Raw genomic sequence first — 17,662 nt, forward strand, 5'->3', positions numbered from 1 at the left:
GGAAACAAAGATCCATGAACAGCCAAATAAAGGACTTAAGAACATAGGCTGGGATTATTTGGAGTTAATATAAACCCCAGTAAGTTAGCTGAATTTCAGTTGAGCTTAAACTCCAGCTCCACAGCTCTCACCACATTCTCCAGTACTTGAATTTTTCCAAATTAATAATTTCATGTTCCGAGTATCCATTTAACGCACAAGGAAAATAGCCAGAGGAAAAACTATAAGGTGTTTTTTGTGTCATTGAAATCTCTCTCTTGTAGGTGTCACTAGCAGCCCGTCTCAAAAGGTCCATCTGAAAACAGGCAGCACTCTCTCTCACCATGTAATAGCACGTTCCCTTGACAATCCTTCCTGTGGGTTTTTTCTCAAAGGGGGCACATTTTGTGATGGAATTTAGCTTTCGCTTACAGTCAGACCTGTAGAGTCACAGCCGGAGGATTAGGAAATTTAGGGGAAAAGCTGATTTGCTTGGGCTTTGCTGCATCTCACAGAGGATTTTATTTATCTCATGAGGAACAGAAATTAGTATATTGCCACCGAAGCGTCAAACATTCTGCCTGAACGAGTGATGCATTTTTCAGCCCTAGTATGTATTGCTGCCTCTCACCTGTTAAGCTTCATGCCCTGCTCAGCTTTTAGAGCCTTGCTGGCGTGTACTTGATTAGAAATTGCCTGGGAACCTCAGAGCTAGGCAGCCAGGGAACGGGCTGCGAGTCAGCAACAAAGGAACGTCACTGCCCATAGGAATTACCAAGAAGATCCTCAGAGATTCTTCAGCTTTCCTCAGCTCTTAGACCCTTTGCTGTCCATGATTGTATTTTACAATGGAGCTGGTACTCGCATTCTTCTGGAGCCGTAGTCCACACAACAATTCAGATATTTCATATGCCAAGTTGCTGTTAATTCTAACTAATGCAAAATATTCTTTTTTTTTTTTTTTTAATATATGGTCAGTAGTTCCACTTAGTAGGGTGAATGTGAAATAATTCTCAGTTGTCCTGTTATTATAGCTTCTGATCTGTGAAAGTTAATTTTAATAATGCATGGCCAGGATGCAAACACGAAAAAAAGAATTCAATAGCAGCGTGTGCTTATTTTGAAGGAAGTGTGAACAACGAGCTATGTTTGGACTTGTTTTTCTGCCTTTAGTATTTCAAATATATATCCCATTCTGATTATTTTAGCCGCTCAGAATGAATAAAAAGATGTGGTTTGTTCTGTTTGGGACCAGATTAATATGTTAACTATAGATTAATGATTCAGAAAAGTGGATTGTTCTTTTCATCACTGTATGCTCCTGCAGTAACTTTTCACCATCCATCCCGAGTTGAGTCAGTTCGTGGTCAGGTTTGGCTGACCACAGATCGTACAATTAAATGATGTAAAAAGAAAAAAAAAATAAGCAAAATTTCCTCGATAGTTTGTTCCCAGAATGACTGGCTAAATTAGTACCTGCCTATAGTGTCAAGTGTGAAGTCTTGCACTGATAAAAAAGGGGCAGTATACTGTTGGATTCAACTGATCGTAAAAAGCTGTGTGTCTCTTTTTTAACTTGCCACATGAGAAGAGTCACAGAAAGGAGACTGTGTGCTTGCTGTGAGCATAAAGGGAAATAAAAAGGTAGTTTTGTTACTGTCCCCTGGCGTGTGATGACCAGAACAAGACGATACAGCTGTAACCCTGTGTGTGGGGGAAAAGGTGGGAAGGTGGGAAGACGAAAAGGGCTCTTGTGCTTGTTACTTAACACAAAGCTTGAAATGTGGTCGAGGGAATCGATCACATTTTCGGTAACTCTGTTTATTGTATTTTCCTAAGCGTAGCCCACAGCTTATTTGGAAGAACAACTTTTGATTTGGCAAGAGTTTGGGTTGTTTAATATGTACACAAATACATATGCATGGGCAGGCAAGGCAAGGGGAGGTTTCCCTCAGCACATCCCCTCTTCCAGCGCTCATCGGACCGAGCTCCCCCATAATCAGCACTCCCTGTGGCCTCTCCCTTCAGCCTCTGGTCCCTTGCCTGCTCCATTAACTTCATTTTGGGGGAGTTCTTAAAAGTTTAGGTTTCCCGAGGCTCTCTTTCTGAGGAACGGGTGTTGCTTATGTCTGTACTGTGTTCTTATGATAACAGATTTAAATATTTGGCTAGACTTAAGAATCAATTCCCGTGGAAAATCCTGCGACCTTCACCTCTGGAACAGAAAACATACCATAGGGCATCCTCTCTACCAGCCCCAAACAGCCTTTTCTAGTGGCAGTGTGGAAATAAGCTGCTTTGGTTTTGCTTTGCTTTCTGGCAAGCCGTGGAGATCCCTGTTAGAGGAAACTTTCTCTAGAGAAAATGCAAATGCAGCGTTCAGCAAGAGGTGTAAGGAACACAATGACCCAGATTCATCGCAAGTGTAATTGCTGCAGATTTTGTGGTTAGCAGTTGGGGGGGAAAAAAAAAAAAAAAATTAAAAAAAAAGTATTTTGAAGAGTTTTGCAAGTGCTTCAGCATACTGGGCAGTGAGCTTAGCACAGGAGCCAGAATCAGGAGTCTGGATTGCTGGAGACAAAATGTTGATAATGCAGGGACTTGTCACCCGGAACGGGTTAATGTACTCACAAACCAGCAGTGTTTCTCTTAAGTTCAAAATGGAGCTTCTTAGCAAATCGGCTGCCTAATGCAAAAATACAAGCAGAAACCAGACACAGAGGTGAATTGCCTGAGGCTCTCACATATTTCAAAGCAGAGAAATGTAATGATATCTTAAAGAGGTATAGACAAGCCAAGGAATACCTGTGGCATCTGATTACAATAATAGAAATTCTGCTGAAAGGCTTAGGAAGATTAACAATATTAACCTTGCTGTCTTATTTATCCCATCTTCTTTGATAAGCAAAGCCTCAGTAATCCAGTGACAGTGGCTCTAAGATCTGGTTGTTGTCATTATTCTCACTTGAAAATAAGTATTATATGTTATTTAGGTCGATGTCTTCACTACACATGCTGATATCCTTTTGCCTTAGACAAAATCGAAATAGGAAACATGAAAGAAGAAGAAAGAGGGCAAGAGAGCAACTCAGTGTATTAATTACAGAGCTTTAAAATTTCTGGGCCACGGTCAGACTGTCACTGCAGAAATAACTGTGACATCCAAACACTCACTGCCTCTGGAGCCAAGGCTGTTTGCTTACACAGCTCAGCAGATGGGAAGGATTGGCATAGATCCTGTTTGCAGTCAGGGCAAAGTGTGCGAGAAAAAAAAAAAAAAAAAAGTCTTATTATTGTTTTCTAAAAGGAGGTCAGCAAACCATGAAGATACCCAAGCAGATTCGGGACATGTAATAACATCTCTGCTCAGTTAACAAAAAAGCAAAACCAAACAAACGTGAGCTGATGGAAAGTCGTCTGCCTGGCCTGTGACATGGAGTGTTTTCTGTGGGGTGAGTCTGTGTTTGGGTCACAGATGATGAACACAGGAGTATAAACAGCAAGAGCAGCGCATCGGACTGGAGGGTAACGGTGTGCCTGTGGGCAGGACAACACAGATGCTCAGCATTGCCTGGCACGGGGGGTTCAGCAGCAGTGCAAATCTTTGTGTTCCTTTATTATCAGTGATTCACCCTGGTTTAATATAGACAATATTCTCCTGGCTTGTTTTGTTTTGTTTTTTTTTTTGGTGCAAAATGCTAACCTAGCTGAAATCTGATTTTGTTGGAAAAGTTTATTTGCTTAAATAAACTCACCGGGTTTACCAGCTGTAGAGCCTTGGTCCAAGAGAGGACCAGCTGCTGGTGGTATTTGAGAGCCCTGTTTTCAGGTCCCTTAAACCCCATTGTTCTCCTGGCATCCTACAGAGAGTGACTCACAGGACAGTGTGTGCTGCTGCGGCCGTCCGGGACCAAGTCCCAGTCTGCAGTTACCCCCATGTCAAACCTGAGTGGCTCCATCCAGCTACTTTGGATTTAGACTGGTAAAAAAGAGATCAAAAAGCGGCTGCTTTATTTCTACATTTCCTGACTTTTCAGTACTTTAAAAAATTGTAACCTTCCTATTACTATAAAGTATGTTTTTATACTTAATATTCAGCCATAAATGCTGAAGGATGCCAGACTGCAAATCTGGACCCGGCATTAGTCTGCCAAAAGGCACAGTGGAACAACACGTGGATGCAAATATTGCAGAAACTGATAAATCCACATTGCTTAAAAACTTCTAGAATGATTACACGCAGCATCTTTGAATGTGTAATGTGTCCTGTGCTAAATACTCACGAGATATTGGCTGCTTCACTGAGCCACGTCTGTGAGTGACAGGGACCAGGCTTGAGTCTCAAGCTTTTTCTTTAGACATCTGTTTGTGAGAGTAGGCACAAGGCCCTGCCGGCCTTGTCAGGGTCTGGAATAGCTGCTCCTCCCTTGTACCTGACAGGAGAGGCACGAGGCGTTAGAGGATCAGTAAAGGGAGCATCAAAAGGCAGTGGCACGTGATAGCAGGTGGCCTTCAACAGCATTTCTGAGCCAAGCCCTGGGACCACGGCAAGCAGGTCGCTGGGCGTTGGGTCGCGTGGAGCCAGGTTTCAGGCTCTGAGCAGCTTTGCTATCACATGGCTTCCACCCGCGTTTGTCATTGAGTCTGGTGGAGAAAAATACTCGGGTTTTCCATTTTAGCACTTTTCACCAAAAAAATGGAAAGCTCTCGATGACTAAATCTACCACGAGCTGAAAACATGTCATATGCGTTTATCCAGTAGAACATTTCAATGGGGTTTTTTTACTCTTTTCTTTTTTTTTCTTCTGCCCATGTAGAATGACTTCATCCTCATACACACGCTGTAGCACAATCCCATCCGACTGCATCATCCTATTGATCCAATAGGAGAGGAAGGGAAACGATTCTTTTGCACTGGACCATCTAGGACAGTGGCACAATGAACTGGATAAATAAATATTGTGAGAGTTTCTTTGTCCCTTCAGTTTTTTGCTTCAAGATAGCCATCTTAACATGCAGCATTCGCTTGGCAGACCGTTATCAGGTGTGATTTTAAGACTGCAGCAAGAGAACTGTGGGGAAAAATACTGCCACATGGATCACGAGGTGTTTGCCCATTCTACCTTGAAAAGAAACGTTCCATTTTTTCTGCCTATTAACAGAATGCGTCTGAACAAGAATGAGAAAGTTACTAATTGCTTCAAATGCTACACCAGTCCTGCACGGATAGATGCCGTACTGTGGCATAAACCACCTTGAGTAGAATTGCATCACGTCAGAAAAAAAACCACAATTTGCACTCCTAGACTAGAGTAGACTCTGCTAGAGTAGAGCAAGAAAGTGTAGAACACTATGAAAAGATTGCTCAGTGGAAACAGCAACCTTTGCCATCTGAGGCTTGAGGATCACTGCATGAACTGCTAACGGGGTGGGTTCAACAGCTTGCCAGTCCTGAGCGAGTCCAGTGCTGGGTGTTTCCGTGGTGGTCAGTTAAAGCAGTGCCCGCAATAATGCGACGTGCCGTTAGCAAAATGTTTTAAACGCTACCCCAAAGGGAGGGCAATTTTAGCAAGGCTTTTCTTTTAAAATATATCATCTGCCAAGCCCAGTCATTTTTATAAGGTGCAGGAGAGTAGCCAAGAAAAAAAAAAACAACAAAAATTTACATATATATATATATATGTATGTACATATAAATTGTAGGGGGAGGGATGCTTGAAAAGTCATCAAATATGGCAAGCAAAGGGAATGTGGTGGAAAGTTTGCCGTTTTACTGCATGCTGAAGATATTAGTTAGTATTCAAAGAGGACAAAACTGTAATGTCATCGCTGCCTCAGAAGAAGGTGCTGACAAGCCTCCATAAGCAACCGTTTATCTCTCCCATCAGATCTCGAGCCAACGTGTTCGTAGGGGAGCGCTGCAGGGGCTCGGCTGGGGCTCCGGGAACGTGCTGCCGGGCTGCCCGCTTGTGAGCCAGAGCCCCCAGCATGCAGAAGGAAATGCAGCTGAAGTCATCCTTCCTTAAACCGCGTGTTTCCTTCCGAAACAAGCGCCCTGCCAGACAAGTCAGTTGTCAGGAGGAGGTGTCTGAGGAGGGAGGTCTCCACCAGACTCCCTCTGCCTGCCGGCTGACCTCAGGTTCACGTGATTTTGACCTTTCGGATACATCCTTTCAGATGAGAGCCCTTGGGTAGCTCCTTGCTCTGTAACACCGGACCTAGAAAACAACCATCAAGTGAGGACATGTTTACAATCTGATCTTGAGCCTTTGGAGTCGACAGCAAAGCTCCCGTTGACTTTCCTTTGCGTAGGTCTGAACCTGTAACGCTATTCTGTTTAGCCACGTCGTGTCAAGGCTCCGATAAGACCTCGTGGCCCAGCTGGACCTCCCTGGGGTCCTCTCCCACGCCCTGCCCAGAGGCCAGGAGCCCCGTTTCAGCTTCAGTCCGTGCCTGAGCAGTGCTGGGAGAGGGCTGGTCTCCAGCTCCGTCACAGCCGTAGGTCCTCTTGCTCTTGACCCTGACCCACACGTTGCCTCCACGGTTTGACTTAGGCCCAGCATCATCACCATGAACTTGTCTGGTGACCTGGCCCCTTGGTTGAACCTGGCTGCCCCCCTGGCCTGCCCTGCTGCCTGCCTGGGGTGGTGGGACAAGCCCTGCCCTGCCACCCTGCCCCCCCCGAGGACTCCACCACTCTCAGCCCGCCGCGCCTCAGCACTGGGCCTCCTCCGTGTAAAACAAACCAAGGGACTAGAGCCCTAAAAGACAGAGCTCACTTCTCCCTTGCCACTTCCTTCCTCATTATCGAGCCCTGATGCTGGTGAGGGCATGGCCGCCATCCCTGTGAGGACTGACTCAGGGACAGATGCTGTGATAATCCCCTTTCCTCACTAAACTCCCCTGCTTCTACTCCCGTGGCTTCCAGGGGGGTTATCCATCCGTGACACGGCACACGAACAATCTACAGATTAGTGTCATCTGATGTTTATAGGGAAAGTGTTGATTTTACTGCTGCATTACAAATAATTTCTACTGTTCCAAATGAAATGCTGTTTTCAACACGGAGCCAGAAGTTGCATGGCGTTCCCAGGTGTGCGTGCTCATGAACTCCTCAGGGCAATGTGTGTACTGGTTTACCTAGGAAAGTCTCCTGATGTCCTACCTCAAAAGCAGTGTCACAGACTGCTTACAGAATTTATCTCTCCGAATAAAATCTTAAAAAAATTAAATAAAATCACTCATTTCAGAATATACAGTTTTTCTGCCATTAGCAGCATTTTAGTGCTCCTTCTAGATCTTCTCCAAGGTATTTTGATTCAAAAGTTATATTTGATTCTTATTGGGCAAGGTTTCTTGCAAGCTATTTATGGATCCAACAGATAAAATAACTTCCCATCAGCTACACTGAACACGAAGGGGTGTGTAGCTCATCCAAACCCGTCTGATCCTCCCGTTAATCTCAGCTTCCTATTTCTACCCCAACAGGTGTAGTTCGCCAGGTGAGGCCCATCGTTGGGCCCTTCCATGCCATCCTGAAACTGGAGATGAACTATGTCATGGGTGGAGTGGTGTCTCATCGGAACATCGTCAACGTTCACATCTTTGTCTCCGAGTACTGGTTCTGAGAGAGCGTTTAAAACCCCAGACAAGCAAACCTCTCCAGCCTAAATCATTACCACAAACTATTACGTCATATACTTGTTTGTAAAACCCAATAGTGTGGTGGTTTTTTTTGTTGTTTGTTTTATTTTAAAATATTTGGTTTATAGTTTAAGACAAATAACAAGCTATTATGTTGATTAGACATAGGGTGGAGAAAATTAAGTGAGCCTGATGTAGTTGTCTGTATAAATAAGTAGTGTGTAAAAGTGCTCAGCTGCCTAGTGAAATGTAAAACTTTTCTAAATGTTTAGGCAGATCTTAACTATTGCTCCTTGGCCAGATAACCAGAGCGACTGAGGACGTGGAAAAAAAAAAACAGATGTCAGAGTTCAGTGGGATGAATATATGGTATCTTTGGATGGAGAAGTTTGATAAGGATTAGTAATTTCACCTCAATATTAACTACCTTGAAGGAGTCAGATTGTCAGAAAGTGCTAAATATTCGCTTTTGGGTCCCGGTAGGACAAGTCTGAATAGGCAGCCAGAATGGCTAATCTTTTCTGAAAAGTTTAGCCTAGATATTTAAAAAGCACCACTCAGCTACGGCTACAAGAGGAAGTGCAAAAAGAACTAGAAATAGTAAGAGACTAACAAGCTATTGCACATATTAAAAAATACTCCTTTTTTTTTGGTACTTATTATTTGATTGTAAGATTACGTTTGATTCTAATTAATCAAATACCTCTCATTGAAATTAACCTGTTACAAGGATAAGGCATATCGCTTAAATTCCAATCTCATCTGTACTCAGCAACACATTGGGAAACTCAGACCTTTGTCTCATGTCTACCACGGAGTAAAGCTCCACACCTTTCTAAAATTGGTCATAAAATTAGCATGTTAAGCTGTACACTTCCTATGCACCAAACCAAGGCATATGTAATAGTGGAATGAAACTCTCACAAATAAATGAATGTTTAATGTATTTTCTGGGCGTCAAAGTAACGTATCTTTTTTATTACAGAACAGAAAATAAGTAGCTCCATGTTTCAGTTTGTTAACGTTTGTTAAGATACGAGGAAATAAAGTCAGATGGGAAATACTCAGATGTATGCTCTGGTTTCTGCTTGCCAGAAAAATCGTGTGATATGTCTCCCGCAAGCAAATTAATTATGTGTGTATATAAATATGCACATTCCCAACTCAGAACAGTCCACTGTTTCATCAGTCATTATTGGCACTGGGCATTTGTCTCTTCCTTTTATACAAAAGCCCCTGAAGCTTAAGGGAATCTTTCATTGACCTGAATGGTCTTTGAATAAGAATAATAAAGATCATCCTCTGTGATCCACTGCAAATAAAAGACCACAGCAACCCCAGTGTGTACCTAGAGAAGCTTCACTCCGTTCTCTGTGGCAGGGAAACTTTTCTGCCTGCTGCATTCTCACTCCTTAAAGGAAGATTTGATGATAACACATTCTCATAAGTAAAATTTCACCAAAGGGTACCCCCTTGATGGTGTTGGTCCCCCCACCCTTACCGAGCACCCCAAGCCCATATATAACCTGGTTTTCAGGACTCCATCAGCTTCAAATGTGTTCAGTGCTGTCAGTGCTACCTCTACAGTCCTGGGGATTTCGATAAATAGTGACACATTTCTGCAGGAAAATGGCGTGAAGCGGATGTATTTGTCACAGGTGACTTGCGTCGTTCAAGTAACTGATAAAGATTTTGGAAAACTCCCGATTACAAGAGATACTGTTGGCTTCAGTGATCACTAGCCTCTGTAATTCTGATTTAGATTGGAAAGTAAAATGTTTTATTGCATTAATAGAGTCCAAGAAAAGGAGAATGAAAGACTCTTGATATCATAAAGTTCTTTTTCTTGCCAGTGGAGGAAAAGTAAGTAGCCTTGGTACCAAAAATACAAAAACCGTTTCCATCTGATTTTCTAGACTGTAATTTTTGATCCTTTATTTCCTCTGTAAGTGGTATTTAATTACAGTGGAAAGAGCTTCGGGACAGCAGAAATCTAATTTTAGGATCAAACTGATGAACAAACTAATTTACAAACTTCTTTCTGTAAAGGAGAAACCACACACCACCACAGACACACACCTCTCCCCTTCTGTCTGCATTTCTGAGTAAAAATAGGATAGAAGAAGGATTACTGCTACTTCCTGGAAAACTCTTTTCCAACAATGTCCTAAATAATCTTTGAAAATTGCAAGCAGCTTTTTAAATATTCCTGATGTCATATGAGACCATTGATCCAGTGGGTGATTTTATGTTCTGTGCACCACAAAATTAAAGAGTGCTTAGTGCCACGGTCACTGGGATGTGTCTTAACTTTTAATAGGTCAGCACAGAAAAACTAGATAATTCCATAAGGATAAGAAAGATTAAATATTTCTCTCATCCAAACCTGTGACAATAAAGTTTCATTTATTGCAAATGGGACAAACTATTTGTAATTTCTATTGGCAAATCATCAAGTGAAATTGTCCCTGAGATCCACTCTGAGGGCTCTTCTTTTGCCGTGCTCTCTTTGGATTGATCGGATCTAAGTTGAAATCATTGTCGTTGTGGGGAAATTGTGGGGAAACGGAATCACAAGTAAATCTTGCATTTGGAAGAAAACGACCAGAAGAAGTGTAGGGTGCTGAGTGCTCGTTGTTCTGCTCTGTAGGAGCCGTCTGCTCAGTCACACTCAGAATGATACCGTGTGCCCTGGGAAACAATCACACGCCGTTAAAAGAACGAGTCGTGATAACACACAGCTAGAGATACGACGAGGGATCAAATTACCTGATAAACTGTTTTAATTTGACACTAGATGAGCATGGAAAGACAAAAACCACTCGAATAAGCAAAGGCTCACAGGTGCCGGCCAGATTCCTGGCGGGAGGAGCAGCAGGTCTCAGGTTGTTCTGCCAAAAGTCAGGTGTCCTGCGGAGGTGGGAAGACTTCTTGTGTGCCACAGGGACTGCTCCTAGGACAAGTCGCATGGCGAGAAAAATTGTCTTAGAGTTGTTTCTAGTGGGATTAGGACAGTTTGCTGCAGTAAGCATTCAGGGTGCGTAGATGGTTCTGAGTAATCGGGACCGTACCCTTAGTTGACTCAATTAATACCAAGCCAGGAATATTTCAGCTCACTTTGCTGATAGACTGATCGACTTTCTACTTCTCCAGTTTAAAAATCACTTCTCTGATGGATCTGCAATTTATTAGCAGATAAAGAAGGCAAAATAGTGACTGCTTTTACAGGGGGAGGGCACGACAGCCAAGGACAACAGCAGTGAGGAACAAACAAGTTTCATAACAGTGTTCAAATCGGTACATTCCACGTCTGATAGCTGGATAAGCTTGTGCAGTGATGACAAAATTTATTTCATGATTTGGAGAGAAATAGTGGGTGCCTTTCCAGGGTAGCTGTCCTAACTGCAGTCTATGGGAACTCTTGGAAACCGCTGGTGGCTGACTGGAACGCTCCAACATGGCAAATTGCTTGTCAGCACCGTGAATACATCCATTATTTGGAGCTCGTGCAGCATGAATGTGTTCCTGTCTCAACCACAAAATCACACTACGCCTGATTTTTGGCCCATTAAAAAATATTATAGCATCCACTTCGCCCAGCCAGTCCGTGACTGCTTCTGTGCCTGAACACATGCAAACAATCAGGGCTGCAGCAGGGCCCTGGTGAAATCTCCTGCCTCGTGCAAGGCAGGGTGGAGTGACCCAAGCTGACTTCTGGAGCAGCGTGAGTTCCACCCCTGTCCCCCACGCAGGAGGGACTGCGCTCCCTGTGGCAGCAGGCTCGAGGCAGTTGTGTTCTTACATCCTTTAAACCAGAGACGGTTTCCAGATTAAATACAGTAACTCTTTGTAATGATCTGTAGTTGAATTAGCAAGTGTATGTGGATGGCAGCCAATATTTCAAGCCTGTAACTGAAGTGAATGCGATTATTATTTCGTATCTAATGCTGAAGAGTGGCATAAAGCCACCAATTCAACACCAGCTGCCTCGTATCAGCTGGTACGTAGGTATTGCTGTGACAACTCCTTCCAGGAGCGTCAGATCTTAAAATACAGCGTTTGTTGCGCCGAACACAGGGATTATGCTCTGCTCATCAGCCAGAGTGATCCTGCTACCTTTGTTTTTTAAAATGAGTATTTGCATTTTTGGTCTGTTTGTGAAAATGTCATTGATATAGAAAATAGTAGGTGCCAACTGTGGCAGAAAAAAAAAAACCAACATGGGCTCTTTGAAACGTTTCCTGTGAACGACAATAGCAATCCTCTTGCAAAGCTTCAGCAGCTTGGGTTTAGTATTCCAGAAAAGGCTTTGACAGGGATGCTGACACATGACTTCTGTATTCTGTGGTGATGCTAATCCATATTGCAGAGGAAAATTGTGTGTATGTACCTACTGGGTGTAGCCTGCTAGGTAGGTTCTTTAGAACAAGAAATCCTGATGCCTGAGGAGCATTTCACACCTGCTGGAACGGAGATGTTGATGCCATGACCATATGGCCTTTATCTTACCCGTCTGAGCTTGACGGTTCATCTCCCAACTCTCGCTCTTGGCACGAGCAAGATCACTGATGCAAGCGGACAAGAAACCCACCCCAGGGCTGCTCTCTGTAGGACGGGCTTTCCCAGGCAGGGAGTCCTTCAGAGAAGTTAAACAAAGGATTGGTTCCTTTTGCAATCAGGTATGTTACATATAGAGCCGTTTTAATGTCATGTATAATCCAAACTTCCCATCAAATTGCAGCAAAGTCTAGCCTGTGTCCAGCCAGGAGTAACTGCTATTACAGATGAGCCCAGGGAAGCTCTTTCTGAGTTTTTTTTCCTGTTAAATTCCAGGTTGAGAGGCAGTTGGGTAAAAATGTATTTCATCAGAAGTAAGGGTGACACACTTAGTACTGTCCCTGTTAAATATGCTGCCAGAGAAAATCAGAATCTGCTTCTAAAAGCATTCTGCAGTTTTTTGTCTCTACTGTGGGCATACCTACTGAACTGATATTTTATCTTCTCATTTGAAAGCTATTTATTTTCTATAGCACAGTTTGAGTTTGGCTCCACTGGCTGCCACTTTGCTTTTGTTTTTTAGCACGTTTAACACCCAGTCAGAACTAAACATATTCTTTTTGATTTGTGGAACAGGAATTCTCTCTGGAAGGAAAAAAAAAAAAATAAAAATCCTTCTCTTCCCTAAATTGGGATTTTTGCTGGCTCTTTAAAATCAGCTGAGGTCTCCTAGGGATGCTCATTCCAAGGGCGTGCAGTCAGTCACCCTCAAAAATAGCTTTTGATTGTTCCCTCTTGACCAAGCCTGAAGCGAGCGCAGTTTTGATAAATGCCAGAGCCACTCCTGGTTGGCCAGCATGTGTTTAGCCATCAGTTAAATACTGTTTCTCCTGAGCAAGTCCGAGGGACCACAATCTGATTTGTATCTCGGCGTCCCGAGTTTGCTGAGGGTTCAAGCCCTGCCCGCACAGGCAGTCCCGCACCCTCGCCTGCCCTCTGCGCACCTCAGCCTCTGCCCATCCCGGCCGGGGGTGCCTGGGGAGGACACCCCTCCCTCAAATCCCCGTCTGCTCTGACGCTGAACCGTCCTCCCCGCTCTGCAAGGCCAAGGGATGCCAAAGCCCTTCCCCACAGCACCTCTGCCTTCTGAGCACCTTTGTTCCCTGCTGCCTGCGGTGAGGCTGCGTGGAAATTCCTGCTGCTAGACAAGAGCGACCTAAAGCACACCCACCAAGTCTCCAAAATCATGGATCTGACGAGAGATTTTTCATTCCTGCTGTGGCTGAGAATGTGCTATCTGTTCTGTAATGAGCCCTTTTTTTGGCTTTTACCTTACCCTGTTTCATCCTTTTTTTTTTTTTCTTTCCCTCTCCTTATTTTCTCTCCCCGCATCCATCTTTTTCTTTTCTTCTGTCACTGAGTGTTTACTTGGAACTGAGCAACTGAATTTAAACAGGTCCACCAGACCCAGAAGAGAAATCTTGGAGAGCTGCCGGAAGAAAACTTGGTTTTGCTGCAGACAGAGGCACGCCGTGCTTTCACACCCCGGACGTTTTACCAGGGCTCTCTGAATCACACCCAGATCACGCCAGGATGGGCACCTGCGTGGAACAGCTGATGGCCACCCTCTTGTAAACATTTCTTACAACTAAATCCACGTAGCTCGTCACTTCAAAGAGCGATAGACAGCGTGAAGCGTGGAGGAATAAAGGCTCAAAAGCCCTCTTCTGTAAAATATTCCCCCTTAGGATGGTATTTTGTCACTCCCTATGGGAAGAGAGGCCACACAGGGTGTCGCTGAGCCTCCTGCATCACGGCAAACAGAATATGTGAATCAATCATGCTTCACCTACGCGGGGTCAGAGGCTCCAGGTTAAGTCCCTGCTGACCGCGGTTAATGCAGAGAAGCAATGTGAGCACAAGACACAAACTTTCTCCCTTCTGCTTCCAGATCTGGTTTTCTGAGGGTTTTTTGTGTGTCCGTGTGTGCTGCAGATGAGAGAAATGGCTGATATCTGTCCCTTAGGCCTGCGTGACCATTTGGGGGCCCCACCACGCTCTTCACAAGCTTCAGTCCCGGGTGACACTTTTGCCAGCCCTGCTGACCCTAAATCCCTCGTGGTGGGCCCAGATTAATGGATTGCAGCAAGTGGCACTGGGTCAGGGGTGTGGGAACCACTCATGGAGTCTGAACCACTGGCAGACACAGGTTCCCACGTCCTGCTGGTAGTGTGTTCTCACATGCCACAAAACGCCACGGCCCCTCCACGAACTCACGCCACAACCATGTTCTCAGTGTGTTAGAAGGCATTTGGAGTCTGCTGGCGTTAAAAGGCAACTGGTGGGGCCAGCCTGTCCCATTGGAGAGCTGGGACTTTGAACAACAGCGAGCTGGGACTTCCCCTCCCCTCCGGCATCCAGTGCCGGTCGCTCTCTGGGGTAACTGGGGTCCAGAAGCACGAGAAAGGCTCTTCCCTGGAACTGTGCTAACAGCTGAGCTAGGTTAACTACGTGTCATGTAGGAAACTATGAACAGCTTGGAAGTTTTATGATTATAGCACTGAGATATGGCCCACCTCATGCTGAAATAATGTTTGCTGATGACAGAAAGTGAGGGTTAAGGATCTGGGCTCTTTGATGTGACTCTGGTGACTGGGTGTACCATGCAGCCCCTCCATGCCTGTGCCTACACGCCTGCTAGTGGCTCTAGTAACTCAACTTCCACTGAGCTGCTGACAAGCAAGGAGACAGGAATGACGACTCACTCCTCTCTGCTTCATCCGTGGCAACTGGGCTACAGGAATTCCTCGCTCCGAGGCGAGAAGAGCAGGTCACCAGCCCGTGCATGAGGATTCAGGTGGCACGGAGGTGCAACGCAGGATTTAACGGTGCTTGAGACCCCATGGGGACAAAGCATGGGTATTTTATGATCACACATATCTTCAGTCTGGTGCTGGTATTGCTCTGATGGAAAAGGATTCCCTCACCCCATTTAAATTTAAAAAAAAAAAAAAAATCGAATGAAAGAAAACCAGTTGTATCATTTCTGACACCACAGGTGACAAATATCTTGGCCTGGCAGTTCTCACCACCTGACCTTTGCAGGTCCATTCCTGAGATGGTGATTAGCTCTTTTGTTTTGCCCTTAGCTGATGGTTCTCACATGAGTGAGATCTGGTGCAGGTCATGCAGTGATGGTGGGGAGAGCTGATAAAAGACAAACGCTTTCAGGTTTTCCTAGTTAGGCTGACCCTGGCAAAGGCAAGAGCAGCTTTCTCTGAACCTGCCCCACCAGTGACCTCGGACCTGATCGGAGGGACCACCCTCAGCTCTGGATGAGAGGTAAGTTAAATTACACGCTGCTGAATTGTCCTAATACTGCCAATGTTTTGGGTAGAAGTTGTAATAATGATAAAAAAGCACCAGTGTAATGGATACCATCATAACTCTGTAACTACAGTTTAGGTTTTGAAAATTACAAATATGTGTTTGACTAAGGGTAACCAGAAAGTACTAGATGGTGCTTTAACTGTGGCCAGCTGTCTAGTATTTAGAAATTAGAAAAGAATGGGTTTTTTCTTTTCCAAAGTGAAAAAAAAATGCTGTACATTTGTACATATTGAGCTGGTGACCATTTATCTAGCTCTATCAGGAAACATCAGGTTATCTGGGGTACCAATAGATGACAAAGTATGTTGTAAAACAACTGCACAAAAAAACATAAGGAAAAACGGACCCTCTGGCTTCAGCTTACAATGCACTTCCCTCTTACGGACCAGAGACCTCATCGGTAGCTGCTAAATTTTGTAGTTGCTTTTTTTTATCAGACCCCATCAGTTTGCAGGTCCTGGTGAAGTTTGCTTTCTTTAGTAACAGTGAGTTTCATTTTGCTTTGATTTATACACGTGAGACTTATTTTGGTGACATTTCTTCAACTCATGGAGGCAAATCTGTTGTAACTCATGTACCTTTGGCTGCTGATCTCTTTATAAGTGTTTAGGGTTATAACTCCTTTTTACCCCTCCCCTGAATAAGCTTCACACCTGACCCCTTATTCCATCCCCCCCTCTTTAAGTTTCTGAGCTGTGGAACCGCTGGGAACGTGGAAATTGTTTCAGCTGCCAACGTCTGTGTCAAACAGAAATGAGATGTTCTACCCCCATAAGCCAACGTGTCTGTAAAGCTCCTGGCTCTGTGTCCCACCGAGACCCAGTGAAGAAGGTTAAGTGGATGAGCTGGGCAGACAGATGCAGGAAAGCCAAGACACGGGCGTTAAAGCAGCCTGAACACATGTGGGCTTTCCTGAACTCCTCCCAGGCAAAGGTTATACTGAAATCGTCGGTGGTTCAGGCTTGACTTTGTTTTTGATGTCTGGCCAAACGTAGTTAGCTGATAGGCGTGGGTGGCTGAAAGATTGCTCTCATTGAAGGGCATTGACAAAATGAGCCTTTTTTTTGTTTTGTTTTGTTTTTTTTTCCTTTTTTCCCCTAAACCCACAAGATTTCCCAGGTTCTGCAGATGATCAGTTTACTGAGATGGGGTTAGAGAGGAGCTAAAGCAGAGCTCTGTGTCTAGGCTAGAGATGGGCTTACCTGGGCAGCAGCAGAAAGACTGAACAGGCCCAAGGGGACAGATGAGGTGGGATACAAAGACCCAACCAAGTGGTGGTTTTCTACTTGATACCTGGTCTAGAGACTGACTCTGCAGGAGCTCTTCCATAAGACCAGAGGGAGAAGAGCAGTTCAAAGAGCAGTTTGATCAGCAGGGCCCCTCTGATGTTTCTGCAGCAAAACTCACCCCCTGCCCCACTTTCTCTGGACCCCTCTCTCCTCTGAAACACGGAGGCAGTGGGCTGGCCTGGGGACCACCTGGTTCATCCTCTTTTTCCATGGGGGTTGGTTATGTTCTAGTGAAACGGAGAAAACTCTGCTGCTGAAGTGAGGAGAAAAACCACGAGCCAACAGGATTGATCTGCCAGCTGGGATGTGCTGGGCAGGGCTGGCTGCCTGGGCACTGCTCAGAGCAGGGGAGGGGGGTCCAGCTGCAGCTGAGGGGGGGCTGCGTGAGCCTGTGGAGGGGAGGAATGCAGTTGTACTACGGGGTAGGGCTCATTTGTCTCTGCTCTCTACACAACACCAGGCGTACAGGGAAACCTCACCGGCCCCACACTGTGCTTATTGTACCAGACCTGGCTTCCAATCTGCTCGGCCGCTCTGGTGGGGTCTGGATGGTTCCTGCAAGCTAAGGAGGCTGGTGGGGGGTTCCCAGGCTATTTAAGGCAATATTATCCAATTACTCTCCATGACTGCACCGGGGTCAGGACACTTTGACTTTTATTTCATCTCCTGGCAATAACACTAAGAGCCTAAATTGGTGTCCATTGAAGTTAATGAAAAGTTTGTGATCTGTCAGGCACCCAACATCATAAAGAGACTTTGGGCAAGTGTTTCACCTCTTCACACCATGTTTTACCCATTTCTTCTGTCTATGGAGACTGTATAGATGGGTACCTGAAAAATCCATGTTTTATTAATAAAAGGGA

The 17,662-nt window shown here is 44.8% G+C and overlaps 1 protein-coding gene across 1 annotated transcript in view; it reads left to right on the top strand.

The window, feature by feature from the left end:
- The window catches only part of FBLN1 (fibulin 1), an 81,800-nt gene extending 73,125 nt beyond the window's left edge, over positions 1 to 8,675 (top strand). The window contains exon 17 of the mRNA XM_074901190.1: positions 7,468 to 8,675. Coding sequence (XP_074757291.1) covers positions 7,468 to 7,607 — 140 coding nt within the window. The 3' untranslated portion in view covers positions 7,608 to 8,675. The remainder of the gene's footprint in view (positions 1 to 7,467) is intronic.
- Positions 8,676 to 17,662: the final 8,987 nt, after the last annotated feature.

The sequence above is a fragment of the Athene noctua genome, chromosome 3 (assembly GCF_965140245.1).
Source record: "Athene noctua chromosome 3, bAthNoc1.hap1.1, whole genome shotgun sequence".
In the NCBI taxonomy this organism is placed as follows: Eukaryota; Metazoa; Chordata; class Aves; order Strigiformes; family Strigidae; genus Athene; species Athene noctua.